This window comes from Equus caballus, chromosome 1, assembly GCF_041296265.1.
Source record: "Equus caballus isolate H_3958 breed thoroughbred chromosome 1, TB-T2T, whole genome shotgun sequence".
NCBI classification, from domain to species: Eukaryota; Metazoa; Chordata; class Mammalia; order Perissodactyla; family Equidae; genus Equus; species Equus caballus.
The window spans coordinates 45,464,203-45,486,703 of record NC_091684.1 but is presented as its reverse complement, the minus strand read 5'-3'; the positions used below and the strand labels follow the sequence as shown (position 1 = coordinate 45,486,703).

General features: G+C 35.8%; 1 protein-coding gene across 3 annotated transcripts in view; it reads left to right on the top strand.

The window, feature by feature from the left end:
• The window catches only part of PCDH15 (protocadherin related 15), a 952,630-nt gene that overhangs the window by 518,159 nt on the left and 411,970 nt on the right, over positions 1-22,501 (top strand). For all 3 annotated transcript variants that reach the window (XM_070262649.1, XM_070262641.1, XM_070262642.1), the window contains one exon: positions 11,254-11,364. In XM_070262649.1, coding sequence (XP_070118750.1) covers positions 11,254-11,364 — 111 coding nt within the window. The remainder of the gene's footprint in view (positions 1-11,253; positions 11,365-22,501) is intronic.

The following is a 22,501-nucleotide window of genomic DNA, read 5'->3' as shown; positions in this document are numbered from 1 at the left end:
TTATTTCTTCTAATGATATATTAAACAGTACAGATAAAATCAGAATTGTTTTCTTGAAGCTCAAGCCAGAAATTGTGCTGCTATCTTCCTTCCTCTTTTCCCAAGGAAACTTCTCAGAACACGATGGGCTCCTCAGAGCATAGTTTTAAAATCACATCTTAAGTGAGTTTTCTAAATTAACGCTTTCCCTTTATGTTTAATGTTAGAAATATAAAAAGTGGTAAAGTTAACATTATATCTTCATTTTTAAGTTACATGTTTCTTATATAAGCTTTAAACAAACAAACAAAACTATTGAGCTTTCAGAGACTAAGAACTCACAGTAAGATCTACCTTACAAAATTATTGTTAGAAGTAAGTGGATTGCAATGCATTTTCTCATTTTATTGTCACAAGTCAATTAGTAGCAATATCTCTATTGCTTAGGCAAGAAAGCTGGCCCATAAGTGAAGCAATTTGCCTAGTATTGCACAGCCAATTCTAAGCCATAGAGTCAAGACTCCGATTTCAAAGTAGCATGCGCTTCACTCTTCCTCTATTGTGTTCTAACAAAATAGTTGTAGTGATTGTGTTAAAATTTTCAAAAAATTTGGAGAACCAAAAGAGTCCATGGGCATAGCAGGGTCAAGGGAAGATTTGGGGGGATTTTTTTTTGTTTTAGTTTTTCCCCTAAAAAGTATGTCTCCACATGTTTGTAGGCAGAGACAATGAAACCAAGAGATAGGGAGATAATGAGAATGTGACAGAGAAGGACAGTAAGTATGAGGGGTTACACAAGAAATGGAGTAGAAAAGAGCAAAGAAAAAGCAGAGGAGAAAAGGGCAAGAGAAACACTTTTTCCTTAAAAGTAGAAACAGACAGCTGACTACACAATCTATTTCTAAACCATTTGTTTTTTTTACTGTTTAGGTTTCAAAATAATTAAGAATATGCATGTGCCATGTCTCTAGCTTACATTTTATGAAGATCGTTTCCTGATCTTTACTTGTTAAGTAGTAAAAATGCAACCTCCCAGCGAGTATAGAATAGCCAGGCTATGTATTTTAGGAAAATTTTTATTACATTGCATAAAAGAAAAACCTATCCAAGGTTTAGATATAATGCGAGACAAAAATGTGTTACTTAGAAACTAGCTTTTAGAAGTTTTGTGAGGCTGAAATTCCTTGTGAGCTGTCCAGTAATTCCTTCTGAATTCTTCCCTCTTTCGAGGATTTGTGGGCTTGGCATCAAATACAATACGGATCTTTTACTACCTACAGATTGGATAAGCCAATCAGTCACATGCAGTTTCCAAATTGCAAAAAAAAGAAAAATGTACTTTAGCAAGCTAGCACTACTGCGGAAGAAAGAAAGAAATTTTCTGGCGTGGTGCTATTTCAATGAGGCAAAAGAACACGACATCATGACAGCACCTAACTAAGGGTATCTTGGAGAGAAAGTATTAACCAAGTCACATCCTTACAGAGAATCCATCTTTAGCCATCGCAGAAACTTAGTGTAAACCTCAGTATCAGTTTTGTCTCTTGTAAGATCAATGAGAGAGAAATGATTTTTATATTCTGCCACTGTTACATTTCTAGTAATTCTGCTCATATTAACAGCATCATAATATTCTTCTGCTTATTTCTTAATGTCAAAAGAAAATTGTATGTGTTACGAACATATGTAACCTGAAAACGTGACTACATCTGGCCTTTGCAACCAAAATCATATTTCTTTCAAAGTAGTCTCACACTGTATAGTAAATGGTAAAAGGTGTAGATTGGTCTGTTCTACTTAAAAATCTTAGGTTTTCGGTTTTTTTTTCATTTGATGCTGCATTTTTCATTAGCAGAAATCACAAATTAGTGACCTGGAGTTTCATTCAACTCACAGACATTTCATTTGGCCACAAATTATTTTAAATAACTTTTTGAGCCAATATCTAAAAATCATGAAATTTCACATTCAAATTTAGGTTTCTCTTCTCTCTTAAGAAAGAGAAATACGGCAACACTGATCCTAATTTTGAAGACAGCAATCAGCTAGAGTTGAGTTCCAGCTTTCCCATTAAGATCAAACTTCTATTACCCAGGCAATATTTCTACATCCACTTATACCATTGTTGCTTCACTCAATTTACATTATCTACTTCATCCGTCTAGAAATTTACAAATGTAACTCTTCCCTTACAGTAAAACAAAGTATTTTTAATTGATTCTTCCCATCATTTTAAACACTGGCCTCTGTTTCTGATAAGAGAAGTCAATGGAAATTTGAATTTCCCCCTATGTAATGTGTTGTTTTTCTCTGGCTGCTTTCAAGATTTTCTTTTAATCTTGAGTGTTTGGCAACCTGACTGTGGCATGCCAAGGTGTGGTTTTCTTTGTATTTATCCTTTTTGGGGAGGCTTTGCTGAACTTCTATAATCTCTGAATTTCCCTTTCACCAGTTAAAAAAATTATCACTTGTTATTTATCTAATATTTTCACTCCCGTTTCCCTGACTTCTCTCCCTCCAAGACACCAATTACACGTATGTTAGGCATTTAAACATTGCTCCACAGGTATAAGCTTGGTTCAGATATTTTCAATATATTTTACTCATTTATCTGCAAACTGGGTATTTTCTATTGACCTATATTCAAGGTCTCTGCATTCTCTGCCATCTCCATTCTGTTGTTAAACCAATCCAATGTATCCATTGGTCTCTCTTTTTTTTTTTTTTAATTTTAGTTAGCATACTATTCAGGTCTAAATTTTCCATATTTTTATATTTTTCATATCTTTTCTGAGATTTCTCATCTTTTCATTTATGGTGAGCATATTATTTTTACATCTCTAAGCACAGGCATAGTTATAGTAGCTGCTTTAAAATCTTGGGCTTGTTCTAACTTTGGTCTTCTTTGATTTTTCTCTCTTGAAAAGGCATCATATTTCCTGGTTCATCCTATGTCAAAATGTTTTGGACTCTATCTGGGATATTGTGAATATTATGTTGTGGAGAGACTCTTGATTCTATTATATTCCCCTGAGGAGATTTTATTGTTTATTTGTTTGTCTTTAATTTTAGTAGAGAATTTGGTTGAACTCAAATTGAAAACTTTCTCTTGGGTACAGCTCAAATCTCAATTCAGTATATATTTTTTCTGAGTTGATCTGCTGTATGACCCAGGCAGATATGATTTAGCAAGCAACTAGAGATGTGGACATAGTTTATAAGTGGAATCTTGTTCTCTCTCTTTCTGGCTTTCTCCTTTCCAATATTCCCCCTCACTTTCTATCAACTTTAGTTGTCCCCAAATCTATCCCCTGATTCTTCAGGTCAGAAAGACTTCAGTCTTTCCATCAGATTTAACTGCCTCCATGAGGTGCTAAATTCAGCCTTCCCTCAGGCTAACTACCCTAAAATAGGAAACTCACACATGTTGTCTCTTCTTTCAAGTGTCTAATCTCTTCCAGAATATGCCTGCTTTGGTTACCTCTATGGGGATGTCAGGTATTTTTTTGTTTGTTTGCTCTGTAGTTTTTCCAGAGTTTATAAGTATTATTTGTGGAAAGATTGAGTCTAGTAGGAGTTAATCAGCCATATAGAAGCAGAACAATTGATTCCCCGTGAGTTCCTATCTTCAATATATCTTTAGAAAAATAATACTCATTCATTTTTGCTTCTGAACCATTTTTACTTTCCTAAATCTTAGGCAATAGCAACAATGATAGCATTTCAAAGTTTTAAGAATGAAAAAAACATGCGTTCATTTCATCCATGACTATGGATCTGCAGTGATGCGCTGTCTGCTAGTTTGCCACTGACACTAGTTTGTAACCAGAGATACTGACATTTCAAATCTACTTCAGGCTGTTTTCTCTATAAGAAAGGGAAAATTGAAGAAAGGATTGAAAGGGAAGGAGAATTGAGATGTCTATTCATTTATCTCTAGAAAAAGAGAAGATCACTCTCTCGAATACAAGAACGTATGTGAGGATACTCTCATGTCAATGTGTTCCTAAATATCAGAGAAGTAAAAATATAGCATCACTTAAAATTACTAAGTTAAAGACTCAGCAAATGTAGTGGTTATCAATTACCAGTACTAAATATATCCTTTAGACAAGTCTTAGGGAATAGCATAATGCATTAGCATCTGTTGCTGTATAACAAACTATCACAAACTTGTTGGCTTAGAACAACACATGCTTATCTTTGCACAGTTTCTGTGGCTGAATCATTGGACAGCCTGAGCTGGGCCCTCTGCTTAGGCTCTCACAAGGATGCATTCTAGGTGTTGACCAGATTAGTCCTCATAGGGAGAGTTGGCTAGGGAAGTGTAGAGGAGGAAGAACTTCTCCTCTACCTTCTAGGTCCTTCTGGCTGGTCTAAGAATTAAAGTGACATGAACCAGAGTAAAAGAGAAAATCAAACAACGTTTAATAACACATACACGTGGGAGAAACCCAGGAAAACTGTGTAACTCTCCAAAAAGGCCAAAGCCACCACTTAATTATTCAGCTAAAGACAAAGGAGGACGTTGAGGGTAGTGGTTTGGGATTTGAAAAGGGAGGAAGGCAATTTGCTTGGAGATGGAAAAGCAAATGTTTGGTAAACAAGTGTTTGTTGGGCCATCTATAGACAATCCCCCCCACCCAAAGAGATCTTTTGATGAAATGGCCCTTGCTAGAAGCCTTCCTGTCTACCATGCCTAGAATTATCTATGGTGATAGCTCCTTCCTGAGACAGGCCCTTCTACCTTAAACTCTTTTAGGCAATTTGGGGGAAGGTCAAATGTTCTTCCTAAGTCTTTTGTTCTTAAAAATAATCAAGCCATGGGGCCGGCCCAGTGGTGCAGCAGTTAAGTGGGCATGTTCCGCTTTGGTGTCCCGAGCTTTGCTGGTTCGGATCCCGGGTGCGGACAAAGCACCACTTGGCAAGCCATGCTGTGGTAGGCATCCCACATATAAAGTGGAGAAAGATGGGCATGGATGTTAGCTCAGGGCCAGACTTCCTCAGCAAAAGAGGAATATTGGCAGCAGTTAGCTCAGGGCTAATCTTCCTCAAAAAAATTTAAAAAATAATCAAGCCAAAGAGACACATTTCCTGATGGCAAATTCTGATCCCCCACAGAAGAGTCCCTTTCCGAGTCATCTCAGATTGCTGTCAGAATTCCTTTCCTTATGGTTGTAGGACAGAGGGCCTTGGCTTCTTGCTGTCTGCTGGCCAGAGGCTGCTCTTAATTCTTAGAGATCACCTTTAGTCCCTTAGCTTCTTACTCCATCAAACCTGCAAGTAGAGAGTCTGGAGCTAGTCTGTTTGCAAGTCATGGCCTCTAGACAGTGAACTAGAAGAATTTGTACTATGCCCATCATAGTTATTGTGAAATACTGTTTTTGCTTCCTCATGGTAATACAAAATAAGACCATTCATAAAGCTTTGAACTTATTAGATTTTTAAAAAAGAAAAAAGAGAGATAAGAAAAACTCTAAAATGTTTAAAATGGGTCAGTATTTGTCATCACATATGTGCAGAAATTCCATCTTGAGGAGTTTATCTTTTATGGAAAAAGGCAATTATAATAGATATCATTCTGATATTTTAAATCCCATTGTTAAGTCAGATTGATAAGACTATTCATCCAATAGCTTGTCATATCACTTTTCTTATCTTAATCGTTTTTTATAATGGCAGACTGAAGTGATGTGTATTCAGCATTTTAAATGTCTTGAACTAAAGTGGTAACCAGGGAACTGATGACATATCCCTTACATCAGTCTCCAGCCAACTAAAGAAGCAGTATAGCATTTCCTTTATCTACTGATGTTACTCAGAAAAGCACTGAGGACATTTAAGTGGTTGGCACAGGCAGCTTCTTTCCTGGGGGCAGCAGAGTGCTGTTTCAGTGGGTGGGTGGTAACGTCTTTTAACAAGTCCTGCTGAGTCAATTGTTCTTTTATGCTTAACTCCCTATAGTTTTGAAAGAATTGACAAAAAAGAGTCATCATTCTTTTGTAATGTGTAAGCATGTAATACCTTTGAATTTCCTGAGTCAGGAAGTGAAAATTACAGTTTAAATGCAAAAGATTTTTAGCAGATTATTATCCTAAAATAGTTTGGTCTATAAGTCAAAGTCAAAATTTCAAATATTGTTGAAATATTTTGGGCTAAGCAAAAACAATATTGCTACTTTTAGATAGGTCACTAAGAACATCGTTTTATACTATAGTAATGTTTTTACAGGGTGCATTGTATCATGACAGTCTCATGGCCTCATAAAGTCATATTATTCATATTTTACAATGAACACTCATGTTTAATTAAGTCATTGTCTAAAGTCCTTCTTTATGTAAAACTTTGAGCCCAGATCTTTTCACTGTAAGTCTGTAACATTTTAACTTCACAACATACATGCCTCTGAAGCCAACCGAAAACTTCTAAATACAATTTCTTAGGAAATTGGTTAGAACAAGGTGAAATGAACTACATTGTAATCTTTAATATATCTTTAAATGTGCATATATATATTTGTGTGTGTGTGTGTAGCAGGGAGGAATAAATTTGTATGAAACAAAGAAACAATCATCAGAGTGTCGATATTCTACTAGGAGCAAATTAATCTTTCTGCTCAAATCCCAGGCCCTTTTGAGTGGACACGGGCCACATGACCCTGCTTACTCATCCGCTTTTCACTTCAGGTAATTTAGTTAGAGGAGACACCCCACCAGTGGCAACCAACCTGTGGATGAATCAGCGGTTAACGACATGGTGACCTGATTTCATCAGTGACAAGCGGAAGATTGAATAGGGACTGATTAGGGCACAGAGTTGGTGCTGTTTATTGGAACTAAGAGATAAAGTCACAGCCATGTTCCAGATGAACAAATGAGGAAAGCCTGAAGAGAGAGAGAAAGAGGTTGGGGATGATGGAGAGAGACAAACAGAGAGAGACAGACAGGTTGAGAGAGGAGGGGAGAGACTTCAAAAAGATGGAGAAAAACAGTGATAAGAGAATCTATAGCTTCTGAGAGACAGGGAGAGAAGTCTTTCTTGTTACCTAAATTCCTACCACTTCCCAGTTACAGGCCCAGTGAGGCTTTCACATCTTCGTTCCGCCCTTAGATCACCAGGAAATAGATATAAAGATATGTGTTTATTTGTATGTGTGTGTCTGTGTGTGTGTCTGTGTGTGCGTGTTTGTCTTAAAAATAAATGGGTCTTCTTTTGAACTGAATATCTAGTCCTTACTGTTGAATGGAGAATATCACAAACAATATTTTTAAATATAGCATAGATGTGAGAGGTCAAAAAGAATCTTTCCTGCTTCCTAGGAAATGATGAATGACCAGAGCTTTCAGCTGAGAACAAATAGCACTAAGTACCCCATATTCCATTTCTAGAGGATCTCTAACTGTGGGGCCCAACACCTCCTTACAAGACTAGCAGAGAGGTGTCATTTTGTCTAATTGGTACTAACTCAGCTTCACGCATATTTAATCAAGAGGGTTGTCAGGGGATGGAGTCATCTCTGGAGAAACACAGATTTGATAGAGTATCAAAATTCCATCTCCCTTCTTTGGTTAAGTCAGTGTGAGTGTGTGGGGGGCAAGTGGGTACCACACATGCCTCTTACGCTTTATCCCCTACTTCCAACAGTGATAAAATCATTCAAACTGTACTATGCCCTCATTTACTAAATGGAGAATTGACCTTTGTCTGACAGTTGTTGAGTCACTAAACTGCCAGGGAGTTTGAATGGAATCTTAAAAATGTGTTATAGAAGCTTATTTTTGAGTTGAGGCTATAAGCAAATGCCAAAATTCTTACTTATATGCTTAACGTGGTCCTAGCCATCTCCTATTCCAGTATTTCTCAAAGTAAAACCTGGACCATCTACATGAGAATCACCTGAGAGTTTTGTTAGAAATGTAGACTTCTGAGGATTTCTGAAATTTGAGAGAATATATGCTTGGAATCTGCAATCTAAATGATACATTTCTGTGATCCTTATATGATCTAAACTTTGAGAATAATTGTCACATGCCTTTATAGCCTTATCATATAATATCTTTTTTTAAAAAAGAATCATTTTTTAAACTTAGGTAAAGCTTTAGAAATATTACTAGAATGGGAGATTTACTTCAAGTTGATCTAATCCAGTATTCTTTTCCCTAGAGGAAAAATAAAGAGCACCCTAAAGACACATTTCATATTTGCTTCTAATTCTTCTCATGATTATGATTCTATAGTTTTTGAGACAATTGATATTCCACAAATACTTGTTTAATTAATAAATTAGTTAATTTTAGTACAAAGGCTTTCCATATACAATAATTCATAAGCAACATTGATCATAAAGTAGATATTCTTTCTATGTTTCTTAAAACAGAAGTATTTATGAAACACCCAGCAAAATGAAAATCTCGGATACCTGTGAAAGATGGAGTTAGCTAATAAGAATTATGTTCAATTAAAAAGTGTTTTGAAGATGAATAAACTACCTAATTACTAAGTATATTATTTGTAATAATTCTACAAATGTCCATTGAAAATCATCAACTGGAAAAAGATCACAGGGGCCAGTCTGGTGGCATAGTGGTTAAGTTCACGTGCTCTGCTTTGGTGGCCCGGGGTTCACCGGTTCAGATCCTGGGCATGGACCTACACACCACTCATCAAGCCACGCTGTGGCCCACAAACAAAATACAGGGAAGATTGGGGCAGATGTTAGCTCAGGGCCAATCCTCACCAAAAAAAACCCACAAACATCCATTAAGTTACTTTGCTGGAGTCATAAATACCAGTATCTCCAGATCATAGACTGAGATGCTTGAGAAATCTGTGAGGAGAAGCAGAAAATACACAAATAACAAGTGTTGTTTGGAAAAAGTCATGTAATATGAGATCAAAGACTTAATCCTAAATTGGATGACAAAGAAGCTTTCACTGGGTAGGATTTGCAAGATTTACTACCCAGAGAAATGAGGGATAGGCTGTTCAGGCAGGAGAAAATAAGAGCAACTGTCAGATGTGAAGAGTAATGGCACATATGGAAAGGAGAGGAGACTACAGGATGAGGACACGTAGACAGGAGATAGTCATGTATCAAAGTGCTTTCAGCTGCAAATAATAGAAAACTAAATTGAAAGTGGCTTAGCCAATAAGGTCATTTATTATCTCTCATAATATTTTGTTCAGAGATGGGGTGGCGTCAGGATTTGCTCAGTAATTCAGAGACAACACAGATCTAGTCTCTTTCCATCTGTTCTGCCTTCCTCAGTGTATTATTTACTTTTAGATTAATTTCATCAATAGTCCCAAAATGGCTGCTAAAGTCCCAGGTCTTACATCCTTACAGCAGCTTCTATAAGCAGAAAAGGGAACATTTTTTTAATGGTGCGCTCTCTACAATTAAGAAAAATTCTTCATGTTACTTAGAATTAGATCTCATGTACATTTCCCAAACTATCACTGGTAAGAACCATGGAATTACCACAGCTGAGTTAGATTAATCAAGACTCATCCCTGTTAGGGACATCACACCCCCTAAAGCACAAAGCCACCAGTTATCTGAGCTCATTTGGAGTCCGGCGTGGAGGGATGAGGTGGTTTTTTGGTAAGCAACCCACAGTATCTCCCATATATATGCTAGAAATTGGCATGTCTCTACAGTTATTGAATCTCTAAAATTTAACAACCCTCTAACCACACATTGAATTGTGTTTTACCATGTAAATGGCAATTATTAACTAAAGTTTTCCCCATAATTAACATAGATGTTCAGATTAAATCATTTTTACTCTCTCCTGACATAGTTGAGAGTCCCACTCAGAGATACCAGCAATGCTTAAATAGGCAAAAATTTAGGGAAAATGTCAAATGCTTGTTTTTAATTGTAGATATCCTTCACCATACATTTTATGTACTTATATTTAAAAGTATTACTTTTAAATAACTGTATCCAAGAAAGATCTGCAAAGCCAATTATATGGGCACAGAGTAAATCATCTAAACATATACATCAATTATGTACTGTATGCGTGTGTGCATGTGTACCAGAAAGGGAGGGCGGAAGAAGAGAGAGGAAGAGGGAGAGATCATAAGTCTAGATATTGGAGGTTAATCCACCCACATTCCCCCAATGAGCCTGAGATGGGAGATTTGAGTCGCCTTTCTCTCATTAAGTCTCACATCCTGAGTGACTCTCCTTGTGTCATCTGCAGAAAGTGTCCACACACACACACACACACACACACACTTCCTTCCCTTTCACTTTTTCTCCTTTTCCTCCCCTACTTCCTTTCCTTTTTTGATCCTCCCTTCCTTTCTTTCCGCCCTTCCTTTTTCTCCCCTCCTCCTCCTCCTCCTCCTCCTCTGAAACACTCTAATGTAGGTCCAAGCTAAGCATTTCACCTGTGCCCAAAATCATATGCACAATAATAACTACATAAAACAACTAATGAAGCAAAAAAAATTCCAGTGCTGGAAGTAAACCTGATTTGTTGTAGTTATTGAGAGACTATTTTCTGAGTCTTCAAAATGGCACTAAAACACAGGAGTGATGTAAGATTTTTTCAAGGATAAAAGACTGATCTTATAAATTATATTCTCTTAAGGTGTGAATATACTATCTTACACTGAGGGCTGCTTATACCAGAGCAATGCTGGAAGGCATTTTAGAGATTGCCCTATGACCAGCATGTCACCAGGAAGAAACTCAATCTCGGACAGGGTAGGAGACTTAACCAATTGCAGCAGTTCTGAGGCCTGAAAAAGATTAACCTATAACAGATTGTTTTTTCACAAAAGCATGCTGTTTCAAGTTAATAGTCGTATTTAATACTTGAAAATGCTGAGAAAACAGAATAGGCACCACTGTTGAAAAGGGATGTTATGTAGAAATCACAAATTGCAATGTTTAAATCCTTTGTTGATAAAACAAGTGATGAAAAGATAATATGGTAACCAGGAAGATTTCTAGATACCTGCACTTTGACTTAGAAGTATCCCAGGGCTGTTGATGGATAACCCTAGTAATATATGAAAAACTATCACAGGAAACAAGTTTCCTGGTTATTATCAAAGGACTCTGGTGAAACCCATTGATCAAAATGGAAAGTTTTTAGAAATGATAAGAATATTCAATCTGAAACTTATGCTCACATTCTATTTTCAGCTGATTAGAATGCCAACTGTAATTTTCAAGGGGACTAAACTACAATATCGAATTCTTTAATTCATCTTATATTCAAATGATCCGAAATATGTATCTTTACCTTTTCACAGACATCCAATGACACCTTTGAAATTCCCCTCATGTTGACTGGAAACGTAGTGTTAAGAAAGAGGCTCAATTATGAAGATAAGACTCGCTACTTTGTCATCATCCAGGCTAATGTGAGTATTGAATTTCTCTTACTTTACTCCTGTGAACTTAGGAGGTAAAAACCTTATGCAAAATGTGTAAGTGCTCGTAGAGTGTTCAGTGTAATTTGCAACCTCAACAAGGTCGTCCTGCCCTCTGTGTAATTTATATATTATATCGTTCCAGCTGAAGAATGGGATAGGATGGGGTGAGAGGCTTGTTTCCACTCATTGTGTTCTACACTCTCTGAATCACTTGCACCCACTCTTCAATAATTTGTTTTTAGTTCAAACTGAAGTATTTCTCAAAGTGTGGTCCACCAAACAGCTGCAGCTGAATCACCTCGGGAGCATATTAAAAATGCAGATTTCTGGACCCAACCTCAGACCGTCTGAAGAAAAGTTGTAGAGGGCAGAAGTAGAATACTTGCATTCTTTAGTAGCTCTCTAGGGGATTCCAAAGTACACTAAAGGTGGAGAACAGCTGTTGAATTGGTAACCTTTCCCTCATGCCTATCGTTTATTGACTAGCTGCTCACCAGATATCGACTACTATAACCATAACTGTGATATGTGGACAGGAGTAACAGAAAACCTGAAAAACAGTTGCTTATATAACATGGTCATTTATTGTTATTATTATTATTTTAATAAAATCCCTAGATTTATGTGGTTCAAGGGTTGGTTTGACAGCTCAAGTATATCACCAAAGACTTGACTTCCTTCTCTCCTTCCACTCTGCCCTTCCCTGAAGTTTGGCTATTTTTCCAATGTCTTATCTGTTGGGTGCTGGGGACTACCACAGTCATGAGCATCACAGCTGTATTTCAAGTCTGAGTGTAAGCAAGAAGAAAGAGTTGAAAAACTAGGACTCTTTTTATGTTTATTGATTCTGTCTTCTTTTATCTGAGAGGAAACTCTTTCCCAGAGCCCTCTCCCACCCAGCTTCCCCCTACAGAACTGGATCACATAGTCAGCATAGTGGAAAGGAAGGTTGAGGAAGTCTGTGTGTGGTAAAGAAGAATGAGATATCATCTCTGGATGACACCAGGAATGGTTCATCTCCCGGGGCTGGGCACATTGATGACCTGGAAAAGAAAATTCAACAGCAAGGAGAAGAATGGAGCTGGCATTTTTGCAAAAAACCAGCAGGGCTGGCCACAGATAGCATCTAACATTGAAAAACTCCCATAGCAAGTGACAAGGCCACGTTCCGAAAGGTAGGCAGACCCTGAAGGCAGTCTGTGCCTTTAATGATGCCTAAGTATTAAAATCTTACTTATACAACAGAACAGAAAGACAGCCGTGAGAGGCAAAGGTAAATATCCTCCATCAGCTGTTCTGAGCCAGTTTATAGGCAACAAACTGTCACTAAATGGCCATATTTTGCCTTTCTTAGAGATACTTCACCAGAAAGTGTGTATGTGTGTGTGTATACACACATATATCTATAAATGCATATCTAAAATGTATATGGGTAAATAAAGACAGAAATCTAATATTTGAAACCCGAATTCTAGGCTTTCATTCAATTTCTTTTTTTCAATTCAATGTGGATTGTCTTGGTGTCCAATGGTAGAGACTAGAGTGAAAACTGTTGTTATAGGAAAAAGTAAAATCTACTGGAGAAGAGCCTTTCAGAGCTACTCAAAACACTGAAGTCTTTTAAAAAAAAAAAAATTTCTACATAAGTAAAAATGTGAAGGAAGTATTTAATTTCCCTGTCTGACTCAGAATTTCTAACATAATTTATGGAAAAGTCAGATTGCTGTGGAATGTATTTGAAAGCTAATTTTAATTGTGCTATTTAAAATGAGCTAATTTTTGTAAACAAATGGAAGCTAAAAGAAATCTTCTGAATTGTTGTCTAATTTGAAATGTTTATAAAGCCAAATAGAACAATTTGCATCCAGTTTGCTAGACTACTCATAACTGAGGGAGAGAGTGATACATTTTTAGCATCTGAGGGATAAAATTATGAAATAGAAGGCTATACATGAATGATTGAACAGATGGAATAGAATTGGTGAGAAGTTGAAGGAAGATTTGAATTTATCTGTAATAATAACTTCTATAAGAAATTTAAATTATACCATGCAAAATGTGAATATTGAATACAGACTATAAGCTTTTTGTTGTTTTTGAAGATTTTCAGAATTATATCCTTTTAATAGCTGTAGAATATACCAAAATTAGGATGTATCACGACTTATTCAACTATACTTTGAGGTTTTTTTGCTTGTTTGTTTGTTTTTGTTTTTTGAACTGGAATTGATGGCTACCCTCATGACTCTTATGAGAGGCTGTGAATGCAGTATGGTGGTAAAAAAACCTCTAGAACCACATTGATTGGATTGAAATCCCAGTTCTGCCATTTACTAGCTGTGTGACTTTGGGCATACTTTGTATGTTGGTTGCTTAACTAATAAAATGGAAATATTAGTGAAATATACCACATAGAGTTCTTGTATTAGCAAGTTAGCAAATATAAATGTACTTAGACTAATGCTTGGAATATATTCTGATATCATTACAGTGTTACATAAACCACTAAATGCTGGTACTTTATAGAATCAAAAGTGGATAATTAAAAACTGGCACTACTATGAGAAAAAGTATGCATATATATGTATGCAGATACTTTTAATTTTAGTAGACAATGCCATATTATTTTCTAAGTGTTATAACACATCACATCCCCACAAATTATAAAGCGGCATGCCCATTGACTTCACATTTTAGATGTATACTTTACTTAAAACAGTGGGTAATTGGAACCAGAAAACTGGTTTCTATTTGCTTGAGGGCTGATTGTGGGTGTCTCTTCCCAATTCCAAGTTCGCAATTCCTCACATTTGTGGCCATGATGGGAGTATTTATAGTAAGAAAAGTGACAAATGCTATGAATCAGGGCTTCTTGTCTCAGACAGCTGGTTGTTAAACCTTTACTGCTTTGTATATACCAATATCTATATAATTTATATCTTTATATGTATATAGGATAATGACATCCACATATCTAAAATATCTCTCTAATTATTCTTTTATAGTCTTCATTGTTTTTTGTTGTTTTATTGGTGGTATGTAAACCAAAGTACAATGTAAATTATGTACATTAAAAATCTACATATTATCTTGGAGTCATAAGGAGAATTGAAATACGGGCAATCAATTTTGCCTTTAAAGTCAGTGGAATCTAAGAGGTCTGATGATAAATTACTGAACATTGCTCAGCTTGGGCCTGGCTTTGCTTATGGTACAAAGGTTTGATTTGCAAAGTGAGGCATCAAATTTCATGTGGCTGGGAGGTTTCTTTTTATCCATGTGAACACGCTGTGATTCTTAAATAACATGGAAGAGTTTTGGTTGATCAATGTTAGAAAACATATCACTTGTTATCTTGAGAATATGTGCAGCAACATTCCCCACTGTGTTTATTTTAAATATAAATATCCAACGAGGGAATGATTAATTCTAGAAAACAGGAGAAAAAAATCCAGGAAAGGAAGTTCAGTGAAGTACAAAGATCAAGGAGTTTTCATTTTGTTGAAATTGCCAATACATTCCGTGACCAAAAGCTTCAATTTTGGTATGTTACTCTAAGTCACAAAAGAATCAAACTCCCCCATCCATACATTTTCTTCAAATCCACTTCTCCTTTGCATTACTGTCATCCTGTGGGAAATACTAAGGACTCTTAAGTACTCGAGAGCCCTTAAATAATTGTCAGAAAGAAAAAGTTTACGTTTAATTTAGAATCATTGCAAGAGCAATTTCTGAATTATCTTAACAATAGTAGGGCTATTCAATATTTTCTCCTATTCTCTAAATATATTCTACATTTTCTCAAATATCAAAAATCTAGAGACTAGCTGTCTTTCATGATAAGATATTATAATTCCTTAAAATATAGTGCTATTATTTCTTTTTTAGCTCTAGTCTTGTCTTTTAACGGCAATGCATACTCAAAATGTGTGTAAACATCGTGATCCTATGGATTTGGATATAAAAGTCACTTTCTATACTTTTGGATTTCAACCTATGTAAACAACTTTTCAGAAATAACCCACCCTGACCTTTCCTTATATCTGTTCCTTACCAATATGTGGAACCAGTGCTAATTTTACACCCATCCTTTATTGCTCTGCCAATTTCTCGGGCGTATTCTAGAGAGTGGGACTGAAATGAGAGGATAGTGGTTAATGAAGATATGTAAGCATGTGGAGATGTAAGATATGATACTATTCTGTCTACTAGTATGCATAAAAATTTAAGGAAAAGTAGGTAAATGTCTCAAAGACAGACTTTCAAGGGAAAAAAAAGAATTCACTTTCAAAGTGATTTAGAGCAACTCAATCTTGCTGCTGTTTTCTTTTCTGAATAAAGAAATCTAACAGAATCAAGTTACTGGGATAAGTTCTAAAATTTCTGTCAGTGATATTCCATCTATCATTAGTGAACAGAAGCAAAAAAAACACCTCAATGGTCTTAAGTAACTGAGTTAAGATCAAAAGACTCAGGGCAGCTCTGTAACTATGGCAACTTTTTTTTTCTTTCTCTACTGCAAATACTTGATAATGTAATGAAAGAGTCTTTAATATTTGTATCTACGAGCAATTCTAGTAGGTGCTTCTAGCCATTTTATTAAACTACAAACTGCTTGAATACCGAGTATGTAAATGTGAGAAATCTCTGTATTCCAAGGTTCCTATGACACTGCCTTAAAAATAAATCAGAACATCAGCATGTCTGTCTCATACTCATTCTAAATCCGGGTTTCATATAATTTCATAGTATCAGTTAGACTTTACGTGTTTTCTGACCCCACTTCACACAACTAATATTTAACTTAATCCACTTCTAAATACAGAGCAGGTAATTAGAAATTAGCATTTGCCTCTAGTTTGATCAAAGAATAGTGGGTAATTAAACTATTTTATAGCAAGAAAGCCTTTCAGTTGGGTTGAAGGAGTAGAAGTCTTACTTATCATCTGCCGGTTAGAGGAGTTTTACTGCCTTAACATTTTCGCAGTTGAAATATTTGCAATTTCATAAAAATGTGCTTTGTAAAGAGTGGATTGTGACAATGAGTTAGTTATCTCTGAGTTATCTATAAAAGTAATTTTCTTTTATAAAGCTCTACCAGGCACGTATCTCTTTTTTTTAAAAAAGAAATTGTTTCTTTCTTGCAATGTATTCATGAAAATTTCTACTTTTTTAATAAATAATTCATTCAAAAACAGCAGGTGTCTTTGATAGGCCAGATGTCAGGTTACAATATGATTCTGAAGACTTGAACATTGTGTTGCCGTTGGACGGGGCCAGAGGATTGGAGGCTTTGAATAAAGATGCTAAAGATTTAGGGACCAGGTCAATACCACTTCCTTGTGAGGCATTGACAGAATGCTTCAGCTAGGTCAAATCCCACACTCTGATGAATATTCCCATGGTTTTCTTGCTTCTGTGTTGAAGATACATGTAGGCTTTTAAATTTTTACATAAAAGTGCTTTTTTCCCCCCTACAAATAAGCTTTTTATTTGTTTCCATTAAAAGTCTGAATTTTAAAGAGATTCTTGAACTGGTGGCTCATATCCATCAGCTTGTTCAACTTTAGCACTTGTCTCATCCCCAGTAGCTTTTCCAGACCTAATACCTTCACCATGAAGTTCCATGCGTTTTCCTAATTCAAATTTGAGCTTCTTTAGCATTTTTACTTTTCTAACAAAGACATCATGGAGCAGATAAATAGTTTGGCAAGGCTTTTCTACATTAATTCCAATACTGCCTGAAATCAATTTATTGACCACTTCTTTCAAGTCATTTGTCTGCACCTCTTGGGTCATGACTTCCATCATCTTCTTCTGGATTTAGTGGACTTGTTGATGCTGAGTGTAAGAGATCTTCCTAATCTCCTTGTTACAAAAGGCGGTGCAAAGGGAGCCAAGAAGAAAGTGGTTGATCCATTTTCGAAGAAAGATTGGTGTGATGTGAAATCACCAGCTATGTCTAATGTAAGAAATATTGGAAAAACATTACTCACTAAGAACTCGAGGACCCAAAATTGCATCTGATGTCCTTAAGCGTTGTGTTTTTGAAGTAAGCCTTGCTGATCTGCAGAATGATGATGTTGCATTTAGAAAACTCAAGCTAACTACTGAGGATGTTCAGGACAAAAACTGCATAACTAATTTCCATGGCAGTGATCTTACTCATGACAAAATATGCTCAATGGTCAAAAAGTGACAGACCATGATTGAAGCTCACCTTGATATCAAGACTCCCAATGGGGGCCGGCCAGTGGCTGAGTGGTTGGGTTTTCCTACTCCGCTGGCCCTGCCCAGGGTTTTACTGGTTGGGATCCTGGGTGCGGACACCGCACCGCTCGTCAGGCCATGCTGAGGCGGCTTCCCACATGCCACAGCTGGAGGGACCCACAACTGGAATGCACAGCTAGGTACTGGGGGTATTTGGGAAGAAAAAGCACAAAGAAGAAAAGAAAGATTGGCAGCAGTTGTTAGCTCAGGTGCCACTCTTTAAAAAAAGAAAAAAAAGACTACCAATGGCTATCTGCTTTGTCTCTGCTGTGTTGGTTTTACTAAAATATGCATATAAACTTTTATGCTGGATTATTCTTTGTATCATCTGCAATTCCTTGCATAACTGTACTCGCAACAGTTAAATAGTGATTTATTTTTATGGAAGTTAATTAAAGGTTTCATGTAATTAAATGTTTAATGTTAGCAAATGTATAAATATGTGAAATAATATGCACATTAAGAAAATACAAATTTACCAGTCAGACTTAGATAAGTTTTAAAAGAGGAATATTCTTGCTTTCCAGTTACAGTACAGTTTCCTAAATTAATGAGATATTATCTTATTTTTAAATGTTTAAAATTTAAAATATTATCTTATTTCTTAAAAAAGGAAATAAGAGAAATGAGGAAGGAAAATGGGAGAGAAGAAGGAAGGAATTTTTTTGGTAGTTTTTAATATGTATTAGATTTTCACATAGCAATGAACAAAAATGTAAACTTAATGAAATCATATAAAATATTTATGCAAATAATTATGTTTTATTTATCACTCCCAATTTAGAATGCTATTTCTTTTACCCAGAGCAGTCTTGAGCAGTAGCATTTTACTAGAAAGAACAAAAGGTTTTTTGTCATTTTGTTTTTTATCTCAATTGCCAGGGGCTTTGTTTTAGACAACTTTTTAAGATCAAATTTGGTTCCAAACTGGGAGAAGAGCATCATGGATTAGCAACATCTTCCATGGGCTCACAAGTTAGGAGTGTGTATGAGACCTATTTTCAGATCTCTCTTTATGTTGCATGTATTGGTGTCAAATCATGGGGAATCTCCACATGTGTGGAAACCATGTTGATATTTTTTCATTGCTACCTCTCTGCTCAAAGTAGTGAAGAGGAGCAGAACCCAAAATGTTCCTCTTTGGCATATGGATTATTTTAGGCTGATTATTTTTAAAAACTAGCACACACCAGAGGAGTTCTGAAAATCATGTGTAAGTGACCCTTTTGTAAGAGCAATTGACACTTATAAGGGAAATCTCCATTTGTAAGGGTGTCTGCCTCTCTGTACCTGGAAGAGAAAGATAACTAAATTTGTAGAAACTCTTACCATTGGAGAAGGCATGCACTAAAATCTGCATAACTGCATACCCTTGTTTACTGTGCTCTGCCTGAAACTTTGGCTCCCCCTACCAGACACCTTCCTTTGTTCCCAGCTAGAGATGGTATTTAAGGTGATGGCTTGGGCCATTTAGGGGGTCACTCAATTTTTCTGGGTATCTCCCATGTATACAGGAGGTATACATATTGTTAAACTTATGTTTATTTTTCTCCTATTAATCTGCCTTTTATTACCTAGGGGGGCGATCTCAGCCAAGAACCTAGAAAGGTAGAGGGTAAATTATTTTTCCTTCCCCATAGTAGGATCTCTAGTCTTGTTTTTTTTTCCACTTAAAAATTTATGTTTCATATATCAACACTTTCTAAGCAATATCTTTTCCCATTATGAGATAAAAGCCTACATTATGTATTTTGGTAAATGTACACCATCTCTTATGCACTTGTATCCATTTTACGGTGAAGTTACAGTGATACAAAGCAGAAAGTAGTGAGGGATTTGTTGCTGACAGAGTGAAAGAAAGACAGGATAGAAATCCTCCACTTTGTGTATTACAGTGACAGGGTGACATATAAGGTGGGAGGCTGAGTAACATGCAAACTGTAGAAATGCTACTTCTGAGATATTAAAATATTTTTCCTACATCCAATATCACATAAAATTGTTATTTATTTAAAATTTTTCTTAGATTGATTCAGCTTTTTGTAAAACTTTATCCTAAGCAATCTTAATTTTAAAATGGTAAGTTTGATGAGCCTGTTGTGTTTTCTAAAATTTGAAAATAAACCCATAAATTTATGTTAAATTATGTTATTCTATACATACTCAAAATTCACATTTAAAGTAAAATTTTAAAAGTTTGTTTGTGGACCACCAAAATTATCTCATGTGTTACATGCTGTTCCCTACTGTACTTTCAACTGTACTAGATATAATAAATATCATCTCCTGGTTGTTCTCCCTAGAAACCCATTTTTTCTTTCTGCAGAAGCCTTTTTCCCCTATTCCTCATTAAGTTAGGTATACAAACCCAACTTTATAGTTTGTGGTAATGTATGTTTATGCAGGTGCTAATTGTTTTCTTTTTCTTCATGGCCATAAAATGCCCCCAGAGAAAGGATTCATGGCAGACTCACTTCCAGAAGTTTCTGTCTTTAGTGAGATAGGGGAAGCTCTGAGAAGGCTTCTTTCCATATATGTTCAATCTCAAATGTCTTTAGTTTTAAATAATTTTTATATCCACTCTGAGGATTCCAGTGAGTTTCACACTTTGGAAATTTAAGGGTTTTTTCCCCATGTTTTGGCCACAATGTATCTTATAATGAATCCAAACATCAAAGAATACTAGAGTCACAGAGTTATTACATTCCAGAAAGGTTGCACTTGCAAAATTCCACCAATAGAGCTTCCTGCTTTCTGAGATCTTACCGTAGAACACTTCTTTACAACCTTTCTTGAGCAACTAGATTGGGCACAAGCATAACTGGAATGCAGTATTGTGCACCAAGCTCAATAAAGAGGGATATTTTTAAATTGGTAAGCAAATATTAATGTCTGGTAAATGTCACATGAGAAAACATTTTATAAGCAACATATCAACAAATACCAGTCTATTGGTATATTACTTTTAAAAAAATTTTCATGAGGTACATTCACATAACATAAAATTAACCATTTTAAAGTAAACAATTCAGTGACATCTGGCACATTCACATTATTGTTCACTCTCTACCTCTGTTTATTTCCCAAACATTTTCATCGCTCCAAAAAGAAACTTTGTACCCCTTAATCAGTGGCTTCTCATGCCCATCCCTGCTCTCTCAGCCCCTTGCACCTGCCAATTTGTGTACTGTCTCTATGGATTTATCTAGTCTGATATTTAAAATAAGTGGAATTGTACAATACGTAACTTTTTGTCTGACTTTTTTCACTTAGCATAATGTTTTCAACATTCACTCACGTTGTAGTATATATATCAGTACTTCGTCCCTTTTTGTGGCTGTGCTATTGTATATATGCATTTGTCTCTCCATTCATTCACTGGTGGATATTCCAACTGTTTCCAACTTTTAGCTATTGTGAATACTGCTGCGATGAACATGCATGTAAGTATAATGACTTTTTAGAGTTGTACAAAAAAGAATTTTAAAGAGATAGAAAAATATAATGATTCTTCAGGATAATTAAATACTATGAAAGGAAGGCATTTCCAGATTCTACCATCATGAGTGACAATCTACCACCACCAGTTTCATGGTAGATGTTCTGGATGGAGATGATTGGGTCCAATGTTTCTTCTTTGTGTCCTTGTGATAGATATTCTTTAGATAAATATAATTAATGTAAATTTCTAATGAAATCATTGCTGCTCCTTCTAATGAAATCATTCCTGCTCCAAAAAAGAGATTTCTTTCCAAAGAAATGGAAAGAGAAAAAAGAAAGTAACTTTACAGTGCGGAAATCTGACGAACACCATCTCAGCCAGGTGATCAGGGTTAACGTAAGAGATAAATCATGTTAGTAATATACACTTTTTTCTTTTTTTGAGGAAGATTAGCCCTGAGCTAACTACTGCCAGTCCTCCTTTTTTTTGCTGAGGAAGCCTGGCCCTGAGCTATGTCCGCACCCGGGATCAGTAATATACACTCTTGGTATAAGGTGAAGAGATGACACTTTACCTTTGTGGTTTTCCTCCCTAAACTGCATAATCTCAGTCTAATCTTGAGAAAAACAACAGACAAAGCCTGCAGTGAGGGACATTCTACAAAATATCTGACTAGTACTCAAAATTGTCAAGGTAATCAAAAACAAGGGAAGTCTGAGAAATTGTCAGAGCCAAAAGGAGCCTAAGAAGACATGATGGCTGGTATCCTGGATGGTATCCTGAAAGAAAAAAATGGTAAAAGCTGGGTAAAAACTAGGGAAATCTCAATAAGTATGCATTTTAGTTAATAGCAATGTATGGTCAAAGCAAAAATTTCACTGGACAAAGTTAAATGGGGAAGGAAGACTTTATTCAAGACTGTGGCAATGGGGAGACCAGATTGCTGTCTGAACTCAACTCGGCTCAAAAGAAAGACTGGAGAGTTGTTAAGAGCTGGAGTGGGAGTTCTCAACACAAAGCAAAAACCTTTTTTTTTTATCTATATGAGATAATATTAACTCAACTTATTGTGGTAATCTTTTCACAATATGTGTAAATCAAATCATTATGCTATCCACCTTAAACTTATACAGTGCTGTATGTGAATTATGTCTCAATAAAACTGGAAAATAAAATAAAACAAGAAAACAAACCAAAATCAAAGCTAAAAGCCAAAAAAACAAAAAAAGAAACCTCTGTTCTCTTGGCAATATGTCTAATGGAAAAAAGTTCAAACATAATTCCCAAAACTGCTGCAAGGTCACTCTTCTCAGAAACTGTAGCTTTTTAGAATATCAGAGAATAAAAACAAAATAAAACAGTTCTCATTTAGAAACTTGGAAAATTAGGTTATTTTAGTGATGTCAGCAGACT